This window comes from Onychostoma macrolepis, chromosome 17, assembly GCF_012432095.1.
Source record: "Onychostoma macrolepis isolate SWU-2019 chromosome 17, ASM1243209v1, whole genome shotgun sequence".
Classification (NCBI taxonomy): domain Eukaryota; kingdom Metazoa; phylum Chordata; class Actinopteri; order Cypriniformes; family Cyprinidae; genus Onychostoma; species Onychostoma macrolepis.
Genome location: NC_081171.1, coordinates 18,588,024 through 18,603,463, shown reverse-complemented (window position 1 = coordinate 18,603,463; position 15,440 = coordinate 18,588,024). Strand labels below are relative to the sequence as shown.

At 36.2% G+C, this 15,440-nt stretch overlaps 1 protein-coding gene across 1 annotated transcript in view; it reads left to right on the top strand.

The window, feature by feature from the left end:
• Positions 1–10,427: 10,427 nt before the first annotated feature.
• The window catches only part of kcnk2a (potassium channel, subfamily K, member 2a), a 30,614-nt gene continuing 25,601 nt past the window's right edge, over positions 10,428–15,440 (top strand). Inside the window, exons 1-2 of the mRNA XM_058748836.1 lie at positions 10,428–10,832; positions 12,424–12,734. Of these exons, the coding sequence (XP_058604819.1) occupies position 10,832; positions 12,424–12,734 (312 nt within the window). The 5' untranslated portion in view covers positions 10,428–10,831. The remainder of the gene's footprint in view (positions 10,833–12,423; positions 12,735–15,440) is intronic.

Below are 15,440 nucleotides of genomic sequence, written 5' to 3'. Positions count from 1 at the left end.
AGCCAATACATCCATCCAAGCTATAAATAGAACACACCTCACCCTAGTAATGGGTCAGTGAAATATTCAATTAATCTAAACACTTGCAACCTCTAGCTCCCACCTGGGATTCCAGCCAGCTGCCTGGTTAAAGCAACACGCACATACACAGAAAAAAAAAAAAGTTAAAAATAAATAAAAGATTAAGCGTGAATGTCAGGGAGAAATTCAAGAAACAAAACAGAGAGAAGCCGTGCAAGTGAGATCTGAAGTGGATCAAAAACAAGGCAGCATAGATGTTTCTGAAGGGTTTCTCTGGGAGAAGCAGTCCTATCCTTGACTGTACTGGAATTACAGTCAAACAGCATGTGCTGACTCCTCATCCCATCCAATCCCAGAGGTGACATCATGTCCATTCTCATCCTTACCCTCGACTTCAGAGCCCCCGGTGGAGCTGTAGATAAGCAGAAAGTGACATGCAACTGGAAGTTCCTGATAAGTCTCATCTCCTCAAGGTGACAGCCAATCAACGTTCGTGTGAACGGAGATATTTCATCCAATCTGTTCCTGCAAATAAACAAGAAGAAAAACCGTTTATAAGTTAAGACCCAGTCTCTTTTTCTGTAACCATATTTTCCACTTCACGTTCAAGGCTATCAGTGGTATTTTCTGGAGGTGTGTATGGCTCAACAGCCCTGAATTTCCAAGAGGGCTGTTTAATGAGCTTTATAGCCATTTTAATTCGCATTGGCAAAGTGGCAAAGAAGGCTCTTAACCTCTATGAAACCTTCCAAATGGTTCTGTATGTAAGCAAACTTATATTCCACAGCCATAGTGCTTTGCTAAAGCAGTACAAGGCAAATGGTAAGATCATAATTGCCATGTGAAATTCAACATTAGAAACTGCTTCAGTGTCATCTTGCTTGATGCTGTCAAGCAAAATACAGTTTGTGTCATAAAACAAACAGTAATATCAGATCTTGGAGGCTTAACAAGACAGAATGGATGTTTCTTCAAATTCATTAACTTTTTTTTACATGATAAAATATAAAGTCCATGCCTTAATCAGCTACACCATCTGTTCAAGTGCCATTTATATAGAGATTTTGTCTTACCTTTGTTTGTTGTAAACATTTTTCAACTTAAACTATATAAAAAAAAATGTATTACAAGTTTGAAACTATGATCATAAAAAGTGAAATAAGCAAAGACCATTTCAATATTTATTGGGTGAAAATGACTTACTTTTTTTTTTTTAATAGATGTACTTTTTTCACCACATCAAAGGATTTTTCCTCCAACAGAGATTTTTCAAAAGTTAATGTACTTCTTTCGGAGAAAGGTGAAAACCATAACATATGGTAGATATTAAATGTGAGGTAAGGTAATTATTAATTTTGAGGGGGAAATAATGTGCACCATTTTCAATCAAGCTTTTTGTTTTGATATAATATTTACATAAATATTATGTAAATGTGTGTAAGTAGTGTATTAATAGGCGTATTTAGGATACATAAAACTCTTGCTATGACATTGGCATTAGCAAGACAAACAAGTCAGCCATTTTTTTGGCAGTAATTTCCATCACGAATGTTGTTAAACGCAATATCATTTAAGATTATGGTGGGAATTTTCATGATTTTCAAAACAGAAAAAAAAAAATGACATGACAGACTGAGATGTTTATACATTATTGCACATTAGTAATAGACAAATTAAATACTACTACTGAGAGTGTGAAAAGTGTTTTAATAGAGCTTATTTTCTAAAAGTCTTGGGGGCCTAAAGTGAAAAGCAAACAGCCATACATTCATTATAAATTAATAAAGAAAACAAAGTTTTGGAATTATTGAAGTGTTTCACCTTTGTCACCATTGCTTTTTCAAGGTAATGTGTTTTGACATGGAGATGGACTGAAAAAATAGTCCAAGTTGATGTTTGCTCATGAGAATGTTCCCATTGACCACACTGTATGGTGACCCTTCATGCAATGTCAGTGTTTTTCTATGGCATAGCATAAGCTCATTCACGTGCATGGCAACCACTAGCCAAATATTTTTTTACACTGGGTCAAGGGGTTGCTGCTCAAAATGTTATATAACATGGATTAGAACGTTATCTTGCTAAGATCAGAAAACTGGCCTCTATTTATATACTGTGAGCCCCTAAAAAAGAATAGGCACTGTTTAACTTTCCAGTGCCGGTGGATGTTCTCCCTGTCAGTCAGAGAGATGCACACAGAGTCAGCAGTTTGACATTTGACCCAAGTGTTTTTTCAAGCAGTCAAGTGAAGTGAAGTGGGAAAGCCAATAAATGGACAGATGCTGGTAAAGAGCTTAAACCCAAATGTGCTATGCGTAAACATTACATTTTTTTCATTCTGCAAGGTGAAACAGCAGGAAGTAAAGGCATAAAACTACTGATAGACCAACAGCCCATGCTGATCTAACAGGTTTAAACTGCCATAAGGGTGATTAAATGAATCTTCATTTTTGATTGGACTATTCCTTTAAGCCACATTAAATTAAAGCTGAGAAATTAAACATGATTTAGACACATTATTTCATGAATGAGGCCCACTGAATTCAATATAAGAACATTTAATCATTCATAGCGAATCTAAGTGATTAAAAAGCCATGATACAACCGTAAAAATGATTTAAGTGAAGAATAATGAATCATATTAATCATAAAAACAAATAAACAAGACAGATGTGTGTTGATTTGTGTTACTTTTTGGTTTGAAATCTTTTATTTTGATTCCCTCTTATAGACTTTCATCACTGTGCCAATAAACACAGCCACCTGGTTGTTGAAAACAATTTAGGAAATATTTTTTGACATTGAATGTGTCTGTTTTTTGCCCAATAACTTTCATTTGCTCCTTCTTGGATTTTTGTAACATTCATTTTGCCAGAGATATAAAAAAAATAATGAAAATTCTGCAGACCAATCCAGGTCTCTTACATGGAAACTCTCTGATGTTACCAAAACAAAAACAAAACAAAAAAAACAGAGAGAAGATATGTGAGAAATAATATTACAGGAACCTCATTTGCAGTGCATTAAAAGGAAGGATGTGCTATAAATAGAAAATGTGTCCCTGTGTACTGTCCCTGCAACTTCTGACCTGAAATATAGCTTAGTGGAAACGTTAAAGTCCTGGAGAAGGGCATGGTTCATTTCCATTATGTTTTTTTTTTTTTTATCCCTAAGAGCTATACCACAAACATCCTTTTTTCCCACTTTTCAGTATCACACTCACAGTCATGCTATTGTTCTAAATGTCAACATAGCTGTGACCTGCCAGCCATAAATAAGATATAACTAGATAACTGCATCTAACTGTTATATCATTTCTATGAAGATATTGAAAATACATTATATGGTAGCTAAAAATTGTGTGCTAATCGTCATTAACTGCTGTCCTGTGGATAGCCTATAGTCTCAGTACAATAACATAGGTAACATTTTTTTTCCGGTCACTGGCTATAAAAATGGATTCATGTGGAAGATCATAGGTCAAATTCTTGTTAAAAAAGTATCTCTAATTAGAAGCATTGTATAGTAAACATCGCTTCTCTGCAGGAGTCACAGCACTTCCTTTAGTTTAATGAGAGCTTGTGTATGTGCTGCTCAATAAACTAAGCTGACAGGAGTCAAATGTCACTGTTTACACACTATTACTAAATTATGGGTTCTTGAAGATGGTGACAAGCACTAGACCTAAGACTTATTGCATGAGACAGCAGATGTACATGCTAAATATAATATTTTGCACTTGCCATTGTTTTTGGCAAGTAGATAAACATATCTATTCTGGTCATTCTGCATGCTACCAAAATTTATCCCATAACTGTGACACTTGCAGCTGAGCCAGCCAGATTCATTTTGTTGGATATGAAAGATATGCTCATAGTGCTGCAAGTGATTGAAATAGGATCCATGCCAATATTATGGCCTATGTTTGGTATAGTGATTCCAAAATCAAACTTACAGAGAATAATAGCAGCCCATGAAGGAAGCTTATGAAGACTGTGAGCATGGAATGTGAGTGCACGTGTGCCTTTGATGCACTTCTGTCATTGCCCAAAGGACCCGTAATTTTAGCCACCTCAGTGAGAGAAAGTACGATTGCCAAGGTGAAATGACAATGGGAAAAAGGAAAGGGAAACAGAAGCTAGCGTAAATGGGAAATGATGGTAACTTTTTTTTAAGCTATCAACTGTATATCATCTCTCCAGTTTGTCCAGTTAACACAAGGGCAGTAGTTAGGCTATGCGAAGTTCAACTCTTTAAAGCCATACATCACATGCAAGCATATTGCAAACTCTGTATGCAGTTATTGTCATTTGGTATCGATAACTCCTCAATATTCATGTTTAAACAAATATATGATGTAGAATGTTTCTTCCCTTAAGCAACATTGCGCCTTTTCATTTTCATCTCAATGGGAGATGTATTAGGAATGCAGGACTTTAATACATTCACAGCTGGAACATTGCACACACACACACACACACACACACCTTCTACACACACACACCAAAGCCATTATGGAAATTTTGTTGTAGTGATGGATGGTGTGAATTAGAATGGCACATAAGAAGAATATGTATTAGTCAATGCAAGTTGTATAAATATTTGAAATGCGCACAAAAGAAGCCTTGAACAGTGTTTTAGAATTTGTAACTGGTGACAAGCTGTACTCTAAAAGCAAGAGAAAGTATCTCTCATATCTTATAGGCAGTGTTTGAAATTAAATCAGCTGTGGCGGGTAACGTCGTCAAATCACTAGCCAATTTGGCGGGTTACTTTTCGTAAGTTATGTTCACTCATTAATTTCTTGGGGAAGTTCATGCAAGCTACATCTGCGCAGGTTTAGCGCAAAAACTGAACTCGTGAGACATCATGACATTATCGAGTATATTGCAAAAACCAAACAAAACACACCTACAGAGTGCACTCATACGAAGTGTGGTTAGACTATTGCGCGTGCGCATTTAGAGTGCGTTCTTTCACTGCATGATTCAGTCTATTAATATGCATTAAGAATGATCACATAATTCAAGATAAGGGGGCAGAAAATGTACATATTTATATCCATTCATATAGTTAATCAATATCACACGAAGAGTGCTGTTTTTTCTTAAAGAATCAAATGTGGTCAAGCATCGTTACAAATGTGATATTGATTTTATACAACAGTTCAATAACCAAAAATTAATATCAAGAGACTTACGTTTTAGACACCATATTGCCTGTTTTTGCTCTATTTCGCCAACAGAAAACATTCAAAACACAGCCACAGCGCTGTTTTGCGTCTCTGAACAACATGACAGTGTTTCGTTCCTGAATTAATCAACCGTTTAAATGATTCGGTTCAATCGCAATGACTCACTTATTAACAGTGACTTGCTGCCACCTACTGGCGGTTTTAATTTTACATTTAAAATATCTTTTCATTTTTTAAATAATTTCAAATATCAGTTTTCAACATTTCATGTTTAAAATATCAAAACTTTATTTATGCATTGCATTTGTAACTGCAGGTTAAAGCATTCCATGTCCCTCTAAACTGCATTAACATGTGAAAATACATCAAAATGCCATAAACTTCTGCAAAGATGGATTTTCTTGATACTGATTTCATTTGTTAAGTAACAGCCTAAATGTATTATTATTATAATTGATTGATTAAATGTAAGAATTTGACTCAAAAGATGATGCACACTTTTAGAAAAAAATGGCTTTATAAAGGTAAAAATGCCCATAAAAGGTTAAAATCAATTTAAACTTATTGGAAAAGATTAATTTCTATCACTGCTGTGAACTGACCACACAGAATATGCAGAATACCAAAAACTATAGCAGTCAGCTGTCCACGGTAGTCCTTAAGATAGATAGATTATTATTATTATTATTATTTGTATTTTTTTTGGCAATATCGCACACCCTTAGTAGGCTACTGACACAAAATTATTTGCAACGGTCGCTTTGTCACGTCCAGTGTAGACCAGAGCCATAGAGAGAGAGAGTTGCGACAACTCCATTGACTCCAATGGACCTTTTTTACAATAATGGCGGATCATGGAGTCGCTCAATAGTTCCCGGAAGTTAGCACTCATACTATCAGCGCCTTCGAGATGCAGCAGAAGAGATCGATGTGATGAACTTTTAAAAGGTAAGACATTTATAGAACAAAATTGTATATTATCAGCACAGCTAATCAAATTACCTTGTGCATTAAAACAGATTATTATTAGATTATTCCTCACTTAGGCCTAATTAGTAGATTTACGGGATGTTATTCATTCTCTTCAGGCAGTTTCATTCGTAGTTGTGTGATTAAGGCTTTTAAACGTGATTTCTGCTGCTGGGAAGCGATTTAATATATTCAGATTAATGGCAAAGGATGCTGATGGACCTAAATGAGAATAAAAAAGTTTATTTCGGTAATTCAGAGGTAGTTTTCATTCCAAAAATGTATACCACTACTATATTATAGACATAATCACAATAAACCTGTACTGTATTACTGTATTTTATATTTAAATGTCTTAGCTACTGTAGAAGAACTGTGTTGAAGGAGCAGATGCCACAGGACTGAAATGTGATTGAGCATCACTTAACCATTTCTCCTGAGCTTAGAACCACCTGAAGACTCCCTGTAATGAGATATCACCCTCACAATGAGTCTCTTCACTGGGTTTGGCAAGTCTTTCCCTGTTCTTTGTGAAAAAGTGCCAGTTCCCAGGTATGATTACATCACATTTTGTTTGTGTAATCTATAGATTGCTCCTGCTGACTATATCCAGCCTCTTATGAAGACTTCAGATGACCCAGCACCTGTGAAGAGATGACGCCAGCCCTTGAGAGGACTTCAGATGAAGCTGACTCTGAATAAAAATACAAAACTGCTAAAATGTCCTTGCATTGTAATCAACATGATCAAATCATGTAACCATTGCTTTAATTTGTTCATGGTTTCTGAATACATGACATTACTTAACTGCATGATTTGTATAGCCTAATTTTAGAACATTTCTGCCATATGAACATTACTTTGACACAGTTACACCTGTTAACAGAACTCTTATTTGTAATGTAGAAACATTAATTTTCTGTAAAGCTGTGTTGAAACGATGTGTATAATAAAAAGTGCTATAAATGTGAATTGAACAAAACTTGATGCATAATTTTTTCTCCTCTCCATGTCTCTCTATGGCTCTGGTGTACACTGTAAAAAAATCATGTTAAATCTACTGTAATTTACTGTGTTTGTGCACAGGAAATGGCTGTATACTAGTTCACAGTAGAATACCGTAGTTTCAGTCAAAATTGCAGTAATGTAAGAAGTACTGTGAGTGTCACAGTAACCAGCAATGTCTTGTAGAAAATCACAGTAACTTCCAATGTACTGTAGAAAAGGAGCAATTATGTACTGTAGAAAATTACAGTAACCAACAATGTGCTGTAAAAAAAAAAAAAATAATTACCAGAAGGTCATCAAGATTTTATTGCTTTCAACACATCTAGCAATAAGTGAAGAATGATTAATGAAACTTGTTATATTAATGAGCAGTTAACAGTGAATATTTATATTTAAATGATGCAACATGCATTATTTATTTCATTTTTTTTATTATTATTTATTTGGGCTGAATCAATATAACTAAACAGCAATGGAGCCTGTTGGTACAGATAGTCTAGTGGTTAGCACACTGATGTATAGTGCAACTGTGTTTCTGGCGACCTGTGTTCGATTCCTGGCTTAAGGTCCTTTGCTGATCACCTTCCCCTCTCTCCACCCCACAACAATTGCTACACTGTCCTGTGTAATAAGCACACAAAAAAAAGTTATACTTGCAGATTAGTGAGTTTTAGCTGCCAGTTAACTACTGTAGTTCTTTTCTATAGTAAGTTACTTGTCACTTGCTGCCAGTTAATTACTGTGCTTTTTATACAGTAAGTTACTTGTCACTTGCTGCCAGTTAATTACTGTGAATTTCACAGTCAGTTTCTTACAGTGTAGACAGCCTCAAGCTGTTGGTTTATTGCCGTTTATTTATTTATTTATTTATGTTTGGCTAGTAGAAGTTATGAATGGCCAGTAACTTAAAATTTTGCAGCCAAATTGGCTGGTGACTGAAAAAGTTAATTTCAATCCCTGCTTATACAGGTGCTGGTCATATAATTAGAATAAATCAAAAAGTTGATTTATTTCACTAATTCCATTCAAAAAGTGAAACTTGTATATTATATTCATTCATTGCACACAGACTGATATATTTCAAATGTTTATTTCTTTTAATTTTGATGATTAGAGCTTACAGCTCATGAAAGTCAAAAATCAGTATCTCAAAATATTAGAATATTTACATTTGAGTTTGAATAAATGACCATCCCTACAGTATAAATTCTGGGTATCTCTTGTTCTTTGAAACCACAATAATGGGGAAGACTGCTGACTTGGCAATGATCCAGAAGACGAACATTGACACCCTCCACAAAGAGGGTAATTCACAGAAGGTCATTACTGAAAGGTGTGGCTGTTTACAGAGTGCTGTATCAAAGCATATTAAATGCAAAGTTGACTGGAAGGAAGAATTTGGGTAGGAAAAGGTGCACAAGCAACAGGGATGACCGCAAGCTTCAGAATACAGTGAAGTAAAGCGGATTCAAATACTTGGGAGAGCTTCACAAGGAGAGAACTGAAGCTGGAGTCAGTGCATCAAGAGTCACCACGCTCAGACGTCTTCAGGAAAAGGGCTACCAAGCCACTTCTGAACCAGAGACAACGTCAGAAGCATCTTACCTGGGCTGTGGAGAAAAGAACTGGACTGTTGCTCAGTGGTCCAAAGTCCTCTTTTCAGATGAAAGTAAATTTTACATTTCATTTGGAAATCAAGGTCCCAGAGTCTGGAGGAAGAGTGGAGAGGCACAGAATCCATGTTGCTTGAAGTCCAGTGTGAAGTTTCCACAGTCAGTGATGATTTGGGCTGCCATGTCATCTGCTGGTGTTGGTCCACTGTGTTTTCTGAAGTCCACAGTCAACACAGCCATCTACCAGGAAATTTTAGAGCACTTCATGCTTCCTTCTGTTGACAAGCTTTATGGAGATGCTGATTTCATTTTCCAGCAGGACTTGGCACCTGCCCGCACTGCCAAAGGTACCAAAAGCTGGTTCAATGACCATAGTGTTACTGTGCTTGATTGGCCAGCAAACTCGCCTGACCTGAACCACATAGAGAATCTATGGGGTATTGTCAAGAGGAAGATGAGAGACACCAGACCCAACAATGCAGATGAGCTGAAGGCCACTATCAGAGCAACCTGGGCTCTCATAACACCTGAACAGTGCCACAGACTGATCGACTCCATGCCACGCCGCATTGCTGCAGTAATTCAGGCAAAAGGAGCCCCAACTAAGTATTGAGTGCTGTACATGCTCATACTTTTCATTTTCATACTTTTCAGTTGGCCGAAATTTCTAAAAATTCTTTCTTTGTATTGGTCTTAAGTAATATTCTAATATTTTGAGATACTGATTTTTGACTTTCATGAGCTGTAAGCTCTAATCATCAAAATTAAAAGAAATAAACATTTGAAATATATCAGTCTGTGTGTAATGAATGAATATAATATACTTTCACTTTTTGAATGGAATTAGTGAAATAAATCAACTTTTTGATGATATTCTAATTATATGACCAGCACCTATAGGTTATAATAGAGCTATTCAGTTTGTAGTCCTAAAACCCAAAAGAGAATTGTGAAGTCTGTGATTATTATTTGGAGATCTTTTCACATTTGTTTCTACATAAATTACAAGGAAGCCCCAAGGATGAATTTTGAAGCTTGTGTGTTTTTCAAAAAGGAAAGCTCTTAGAAAGATGAGAATTTATGAAAACTGTTAGTCCTTTCTGCTCTATTCGTGATACACTTGCCTATATAACGTTTTGGACAAGACCACTTTCTCTTTGTTGACGTATATTGAAACAAGCAGATGAGGCCATGTTGTGTGGCCAGTGCAGTCCGATTACCGAAAAAAATGACTCTTATGAGCCGGTTCTTTTTAATGAATCAAAAATGCAGCGCGGACAGTGTAGTCCGATTCTCAAAACACTTTCAAGAATCAGACCAATTTCTGAAATAATCAGACTTTTAGTTAACCACAAGTTTAGTATCGTCATTTCTGCCTCAAAACGACCCAACTGTTGCTGTGTCCTGTTAGACGAAAACTCATGAGACTGATTTGTAAGTGTCGACTAGTTGTTTGTTTTATCTGCTTTTCGAGATCTGAATTTAACTTCCCAACGATCTGAGGGACTTTTTCAAACCTCAAAAGTAGTTCAAAAGAATCTGAACCAGAATAGTTCATTTCCTCGCGATTCCTTATTCCCATATTTCGGACTGACATGAGATGTGACCTGCTGCAATGGAGTGACGCGCATGAAATCGTGAAACCTGCCCACTGTTCGTGAACACAACACACGGAGAGCGTGAGCGCTTGTGAGCGTGGAGACGGACGGTGAGCGCGCTCATGATGAGAACAGCCAGTCCAATTATCCGTGTGCCTCCCGTGGACACTCCCTTCTCACTTCAGTGCTTACTCAACCACGAAATCCAGCGCTGGATTCCAAGATACTGCTCGCGTGGAGATTTAAAACTGGACAGAGGCATGATCGTCCAGAAAAGAAGACGGAGGGATGCGAGTGCGTTTGATGCCATGATTAACATCCAGTTTTTGCTTGTGTGCTCCTGAGAAGAACGGAAAGACAAGAAGTCAAGTGGTCTAGCACTCAGGACAGCTGATGAGGAGCAGCAGGAAGAAGAGATCCGACAAAGTAGTAAGTGCCCAATGTTTGTTTGCATAATTGAATTGTTTATCATGTGTTGCATAGTAAATTTGGCATGATACTTAACCCATTCATGCCTTAGTTATGTTTGTGGGACATCAAATATGATCATGCTTTAATTCTACTCGAAATGTAACCATAACTGGTAATTAATTATTTGTCTCCATAACGGTTGGTATTCTGAACAGCAGTAAAATCTTGATCATCATAGATATTTGTTCAAGACAAAGTTGCAAAATCATTGTAGATTCGATTCTAAAAAAATATTAAAAAATTCTAAAAATAAATAATAAAATGATAAATATTAATAAAGTAATAGTTGGAATTCAGTATTTTTGAAAGCAGATAAAGTAAAACTGTGTTGAAATACACTTGCTGCAATAGTGATGGCTATTAGATTGCATTATTCAGGGTCTGAACCTGTAACCTTTCAGTGACCAGCTTAGATTATGTATCACAGCGCCACACCACCCACACCACTTTGACATGTTTCCAGATTTGTAGGAGGAATATTGCTGGAATCACATCTATCAGTTTTGCAGTACAGCCTCTTCTGCTTACACTGGGACCCACCAAAAATAGCAAATAAACTCTTTAATGCAATATAAAGGATTGTCTTACAAATATCACCTTTTAGATTCAATGTAAACAGTCAAATTATTATGCATATTGTTTTAAGATATACACTTGGCAGTTCTGTTATAAAATGGGAACAAAAATATTTAAAAACAAACGCCAAAGAGAAGTGATTTGAATGGATCTGCATGGGTTAAAATTTCTGATGTCCTCTGGAAAAGAATGAAAATGTGGACATGCATTGCTGGAGCCCCCTGGGGCTTCAATAACTAACAGATCATTAATAAGCATTGAGGTCTGAATTATGCATAGAGGGAAAATCTGCAGCTCTAAATTAGTGCTAAAACTTGTGTTGCCTTGCATAACATGCCTTGCGTACACACACTGCACACTGGATACTAGCGAGGAGAACATTACGTCCACTATCACTGGTTTGCTAGAGAGGCTTTTCACACTTGCATGGCTGAAACACTGCAGAAGTCAGTCGAGAAAGAAACAAATTCAAATCCTCACAGATGAAAGGCCAGTTTCACTTCTTATATGATGTTCTTGAATAAATCCATCCTAAAGTAAATTTTAAATGCTTGTGATTAGAAATAATCAGTCGAACGTTTGAACATACATCATAAACACAATGTTCCCAGTGTACAAATTCAAAATAAAAATTCAGAATAATAACAAGCTAAATCTAAGTCCATAATCTAAATCATATTCATCACTGTTATAAAACCCTGCAGCTGTCTGTGCTTTTCATATCTGCTATTATTTATTAATGGCTCCATGTGAATGTGTTTTCGTTCATGTACCAACACACATGGAAAAATTATATTCTAAATATCTATAAACAAAGCAGAACTCTTTACATTGAAATACAAATAGTTATAGAATTACTAAAGCTTCATCAGCAGTCATTTCATTAAAATTACAGCTGTCTTTTATAACCCATCTCTCTCTCCCTCTCTTTTCTCGCTCTGTCTTGCCCTCTCTCTCCCTTTGTTCGCCTCAGTGGCTGCACCTGATCTTTTAGATCCTAAATCAGCTACATACAACACCAAACCCCGGCTGTCGTTCTCTTCCAAGCCCATTGTATATAACTCGGGGGACGATTGTGATACCATAACCACCGTAATGAAGTGGAAAACAGTAGTGGCGATCTTCCTGCTGGTTGTTCTGTACCTGATCATCGGAGCCACGGTGTTCAAAGCCCTGGAACAGCCCCAGGAGAGCTCTCAGAAGTACCTCATTGTGCAAGAGAAAATTAACTTCCTTTCCAGGCATACCTGTGTCAACGTCTCTGAACTGGAGGACCTGGTCAAGGTACAAACTCCAATTATTTACCAATGTGCTTGAAATTAGAAGTCAACGTATCTGTTTGTATAGGTAAAAATAGCCTTCTGGATATTGATTCAAAGCATATAGTGTTTTTTTCTGCAGGATGTTGGGTGAATAGACTAATCTTTGCCAAAATCAATAATGACAGCTCGGAAGTTGGCAGAAACGGTCTGTAATCTGATTAATTGTAGCCAGAAAACACTAATTGGACACAAATGGTTCTGTGCATGTTGTTCTGTTTCTGAAGTATGATGCAGTCTTTTTTCTTAAAAATTCTAAGATGGTTATGCCGAAATCTTAAACATTTCAGACTAATTTGATCTGTATTAATGTAATATTCATAGGCTTATAACTATATACACTTTATCTGCTTTCCAAATTGGGGTTGCTGGCAGTCGGGTCTGTTATAATTTTCTTTTAAATCAGTTTTAGTGAGTTCCCTTAACACTAGTTCACCTGTGGGGAAATTAAATAAGCTCTTGACATTACATCACTAATTAGCTCCATCTTCTGAAGTCTGTGGTATTTACCTTTGTGCAAGAAGTAGATTGAATATAAAGTGACATTTTATAAGAGTTTATTGTCTGCTGCAAAGTGTACTAAATTATTCTAGCAGCAATTTAAAGGTCTTGGATGATTGTGTGAGCTTGGTTTCCATCGACAAAAACACCAGAATATGAATTAAATGTCTTAAATGTGCAAAAAAATAATAAACACTTGGATGGAAGTGCTGCTTTATTCAATGTTTTTTTTTTTTTTTTTTGTGACATGTACTGTAAATAAATAATTTAAATAATAAATAAGTTCAAATTTAATTTGCAACTTGGATGGAAACAGCTAGTTTGACGTTATATTTATATTAGTGGTGTCAAAATTAGCGCGTTAAAGCAGGCGATTCATGTTTTCAGTTTAACGCGTTAAAAATATTGAATGCAATTAACGCTGGGGCGGGGCTAGGGTTGGCCACCCCTCTCACAACGGCTGTTTCTGTCACTTTGTCTCCTGACAAAAGTGCATTTATTCAGTTGCAGAACGTCTTTACGACCACATCAAACAGTAGACGTTTCAGACGCGCGCTCCAGCTTCACTTCAGCGCCAGGCACGAGTTAAACGAGCGCGGAAACGGTACTGTGCTCACAGCGCGTGCAGCACCGGTGAGCCTGTATGATTTCATATCAAAGCGCGAAATAAACTACGTGCATGCAATGTCTTGGTCAGTTAGTCATGAAGTTACCAAAAAGGCGATTAAAGCGCCCTTAAAATTGTGCATGCATGTAATATGTTATATGAGTCACATTTAAAAAAATGTCTCTGAAATGGTTTTCAAAACTGTCCTGGAGCAGCCCATCACTGTCTCCCTCATCTAACACACCCGATTCAACTCGCCAGTTCATTGATAGAGACCTGAAGTGGGTCAGAAATGGTAAAAAGAGGTGAGAGAAAATACGCGTATCATATGCGTGTCAGATCCGCTTCATGTTCAGCAGCTACAGCTCTTAACCCTCTGGTGCTCCTTATTTGGGAGTCAAGGACACCTAAAATTTAACTTTCCCCTCCCCCATTAAAATCAATGTAACATATTTTTGTTTAATAATATTTTTTCTTTTGTATTTTGAGAGGATTTCATGGTACTAATTAATATTTATGCTATAATTATGATCAAATTTTCCCATTGAAAAAAAAAAAAAAAAATTCAAATATTTTCTATTACTTTGCAATTATGGCAGTATTTCATGTTAAAATAGAGCCAATGCCTTTAAAATCCAATTTTTGAAGCCAGATTAGTACCATCTGGTGGGAGTAAAATAAGAAAAACATCTGCAATTCCATGGTTTAGCCCATAGATTTCTACATAGCTCTATATAAAAGGCCTATAAATTATCTAATTGTTTTTAAACATAAATACTTATTTTTATTAAGTTGTGGGTTTGGATATATATTTAGACATTTTCAAAGACAACTTTTTGTAAAGGTTTAGATTTATTTATTTATTATTATTTTTTAATTTTTTTTGGTTTAAAATGTTGATTTAAAGCATAAGTTTTTGAATTATTATTACTACAGTCAAACCTGAACACAGAGAAAGCATTTTGTTACACAAAATTTAAAATTCTATAAAAAGTAACAAAACTGAACAGGAATGTTTTATCAGAGCTGAATCGTTCTTGGTCTGATCTGAGTTCAACCTCTTATTTCAGTTTTCTGAGTTGTTATGGCTATGTGTTTATGACCATACCAATTCATTTGAACGTGTATATTTGTGTATGTGTGTATGTATGTGTCTGTGAGTGTGTGTATGTGTGTGTGTGAGTGGATGTGCCTGTTTTGCACTCTTGATGTTTCAGAGTGTATCCCCTTCCTTGCTGTCCACTTTTTTACTGCATTGTAGTTGAATTATTGATTTTATTTTATATATTTGCTGTGTTACAGTCACACCAGTTCATAGGTGTGTGTGTGTATAAGTGTGTGTGTACGCGTGTGTGTGTGAGTGGATGTGTTGGTTTTGCACTCTTGATGTTTTAGAGTTTCACCCCGTCATTGCTGTGTACTTTTTTTCTGCATTGTGGTAGATTGTACACACAAAAATTTGCAGAATTTTTGTTTTTGTCATTTTTGACAAGTGTGCCAATGTTTTTACGACCACTTAGCCTGCTCGAATCAAGCCCTCAATTTTTTTGTGTGTTCACATTC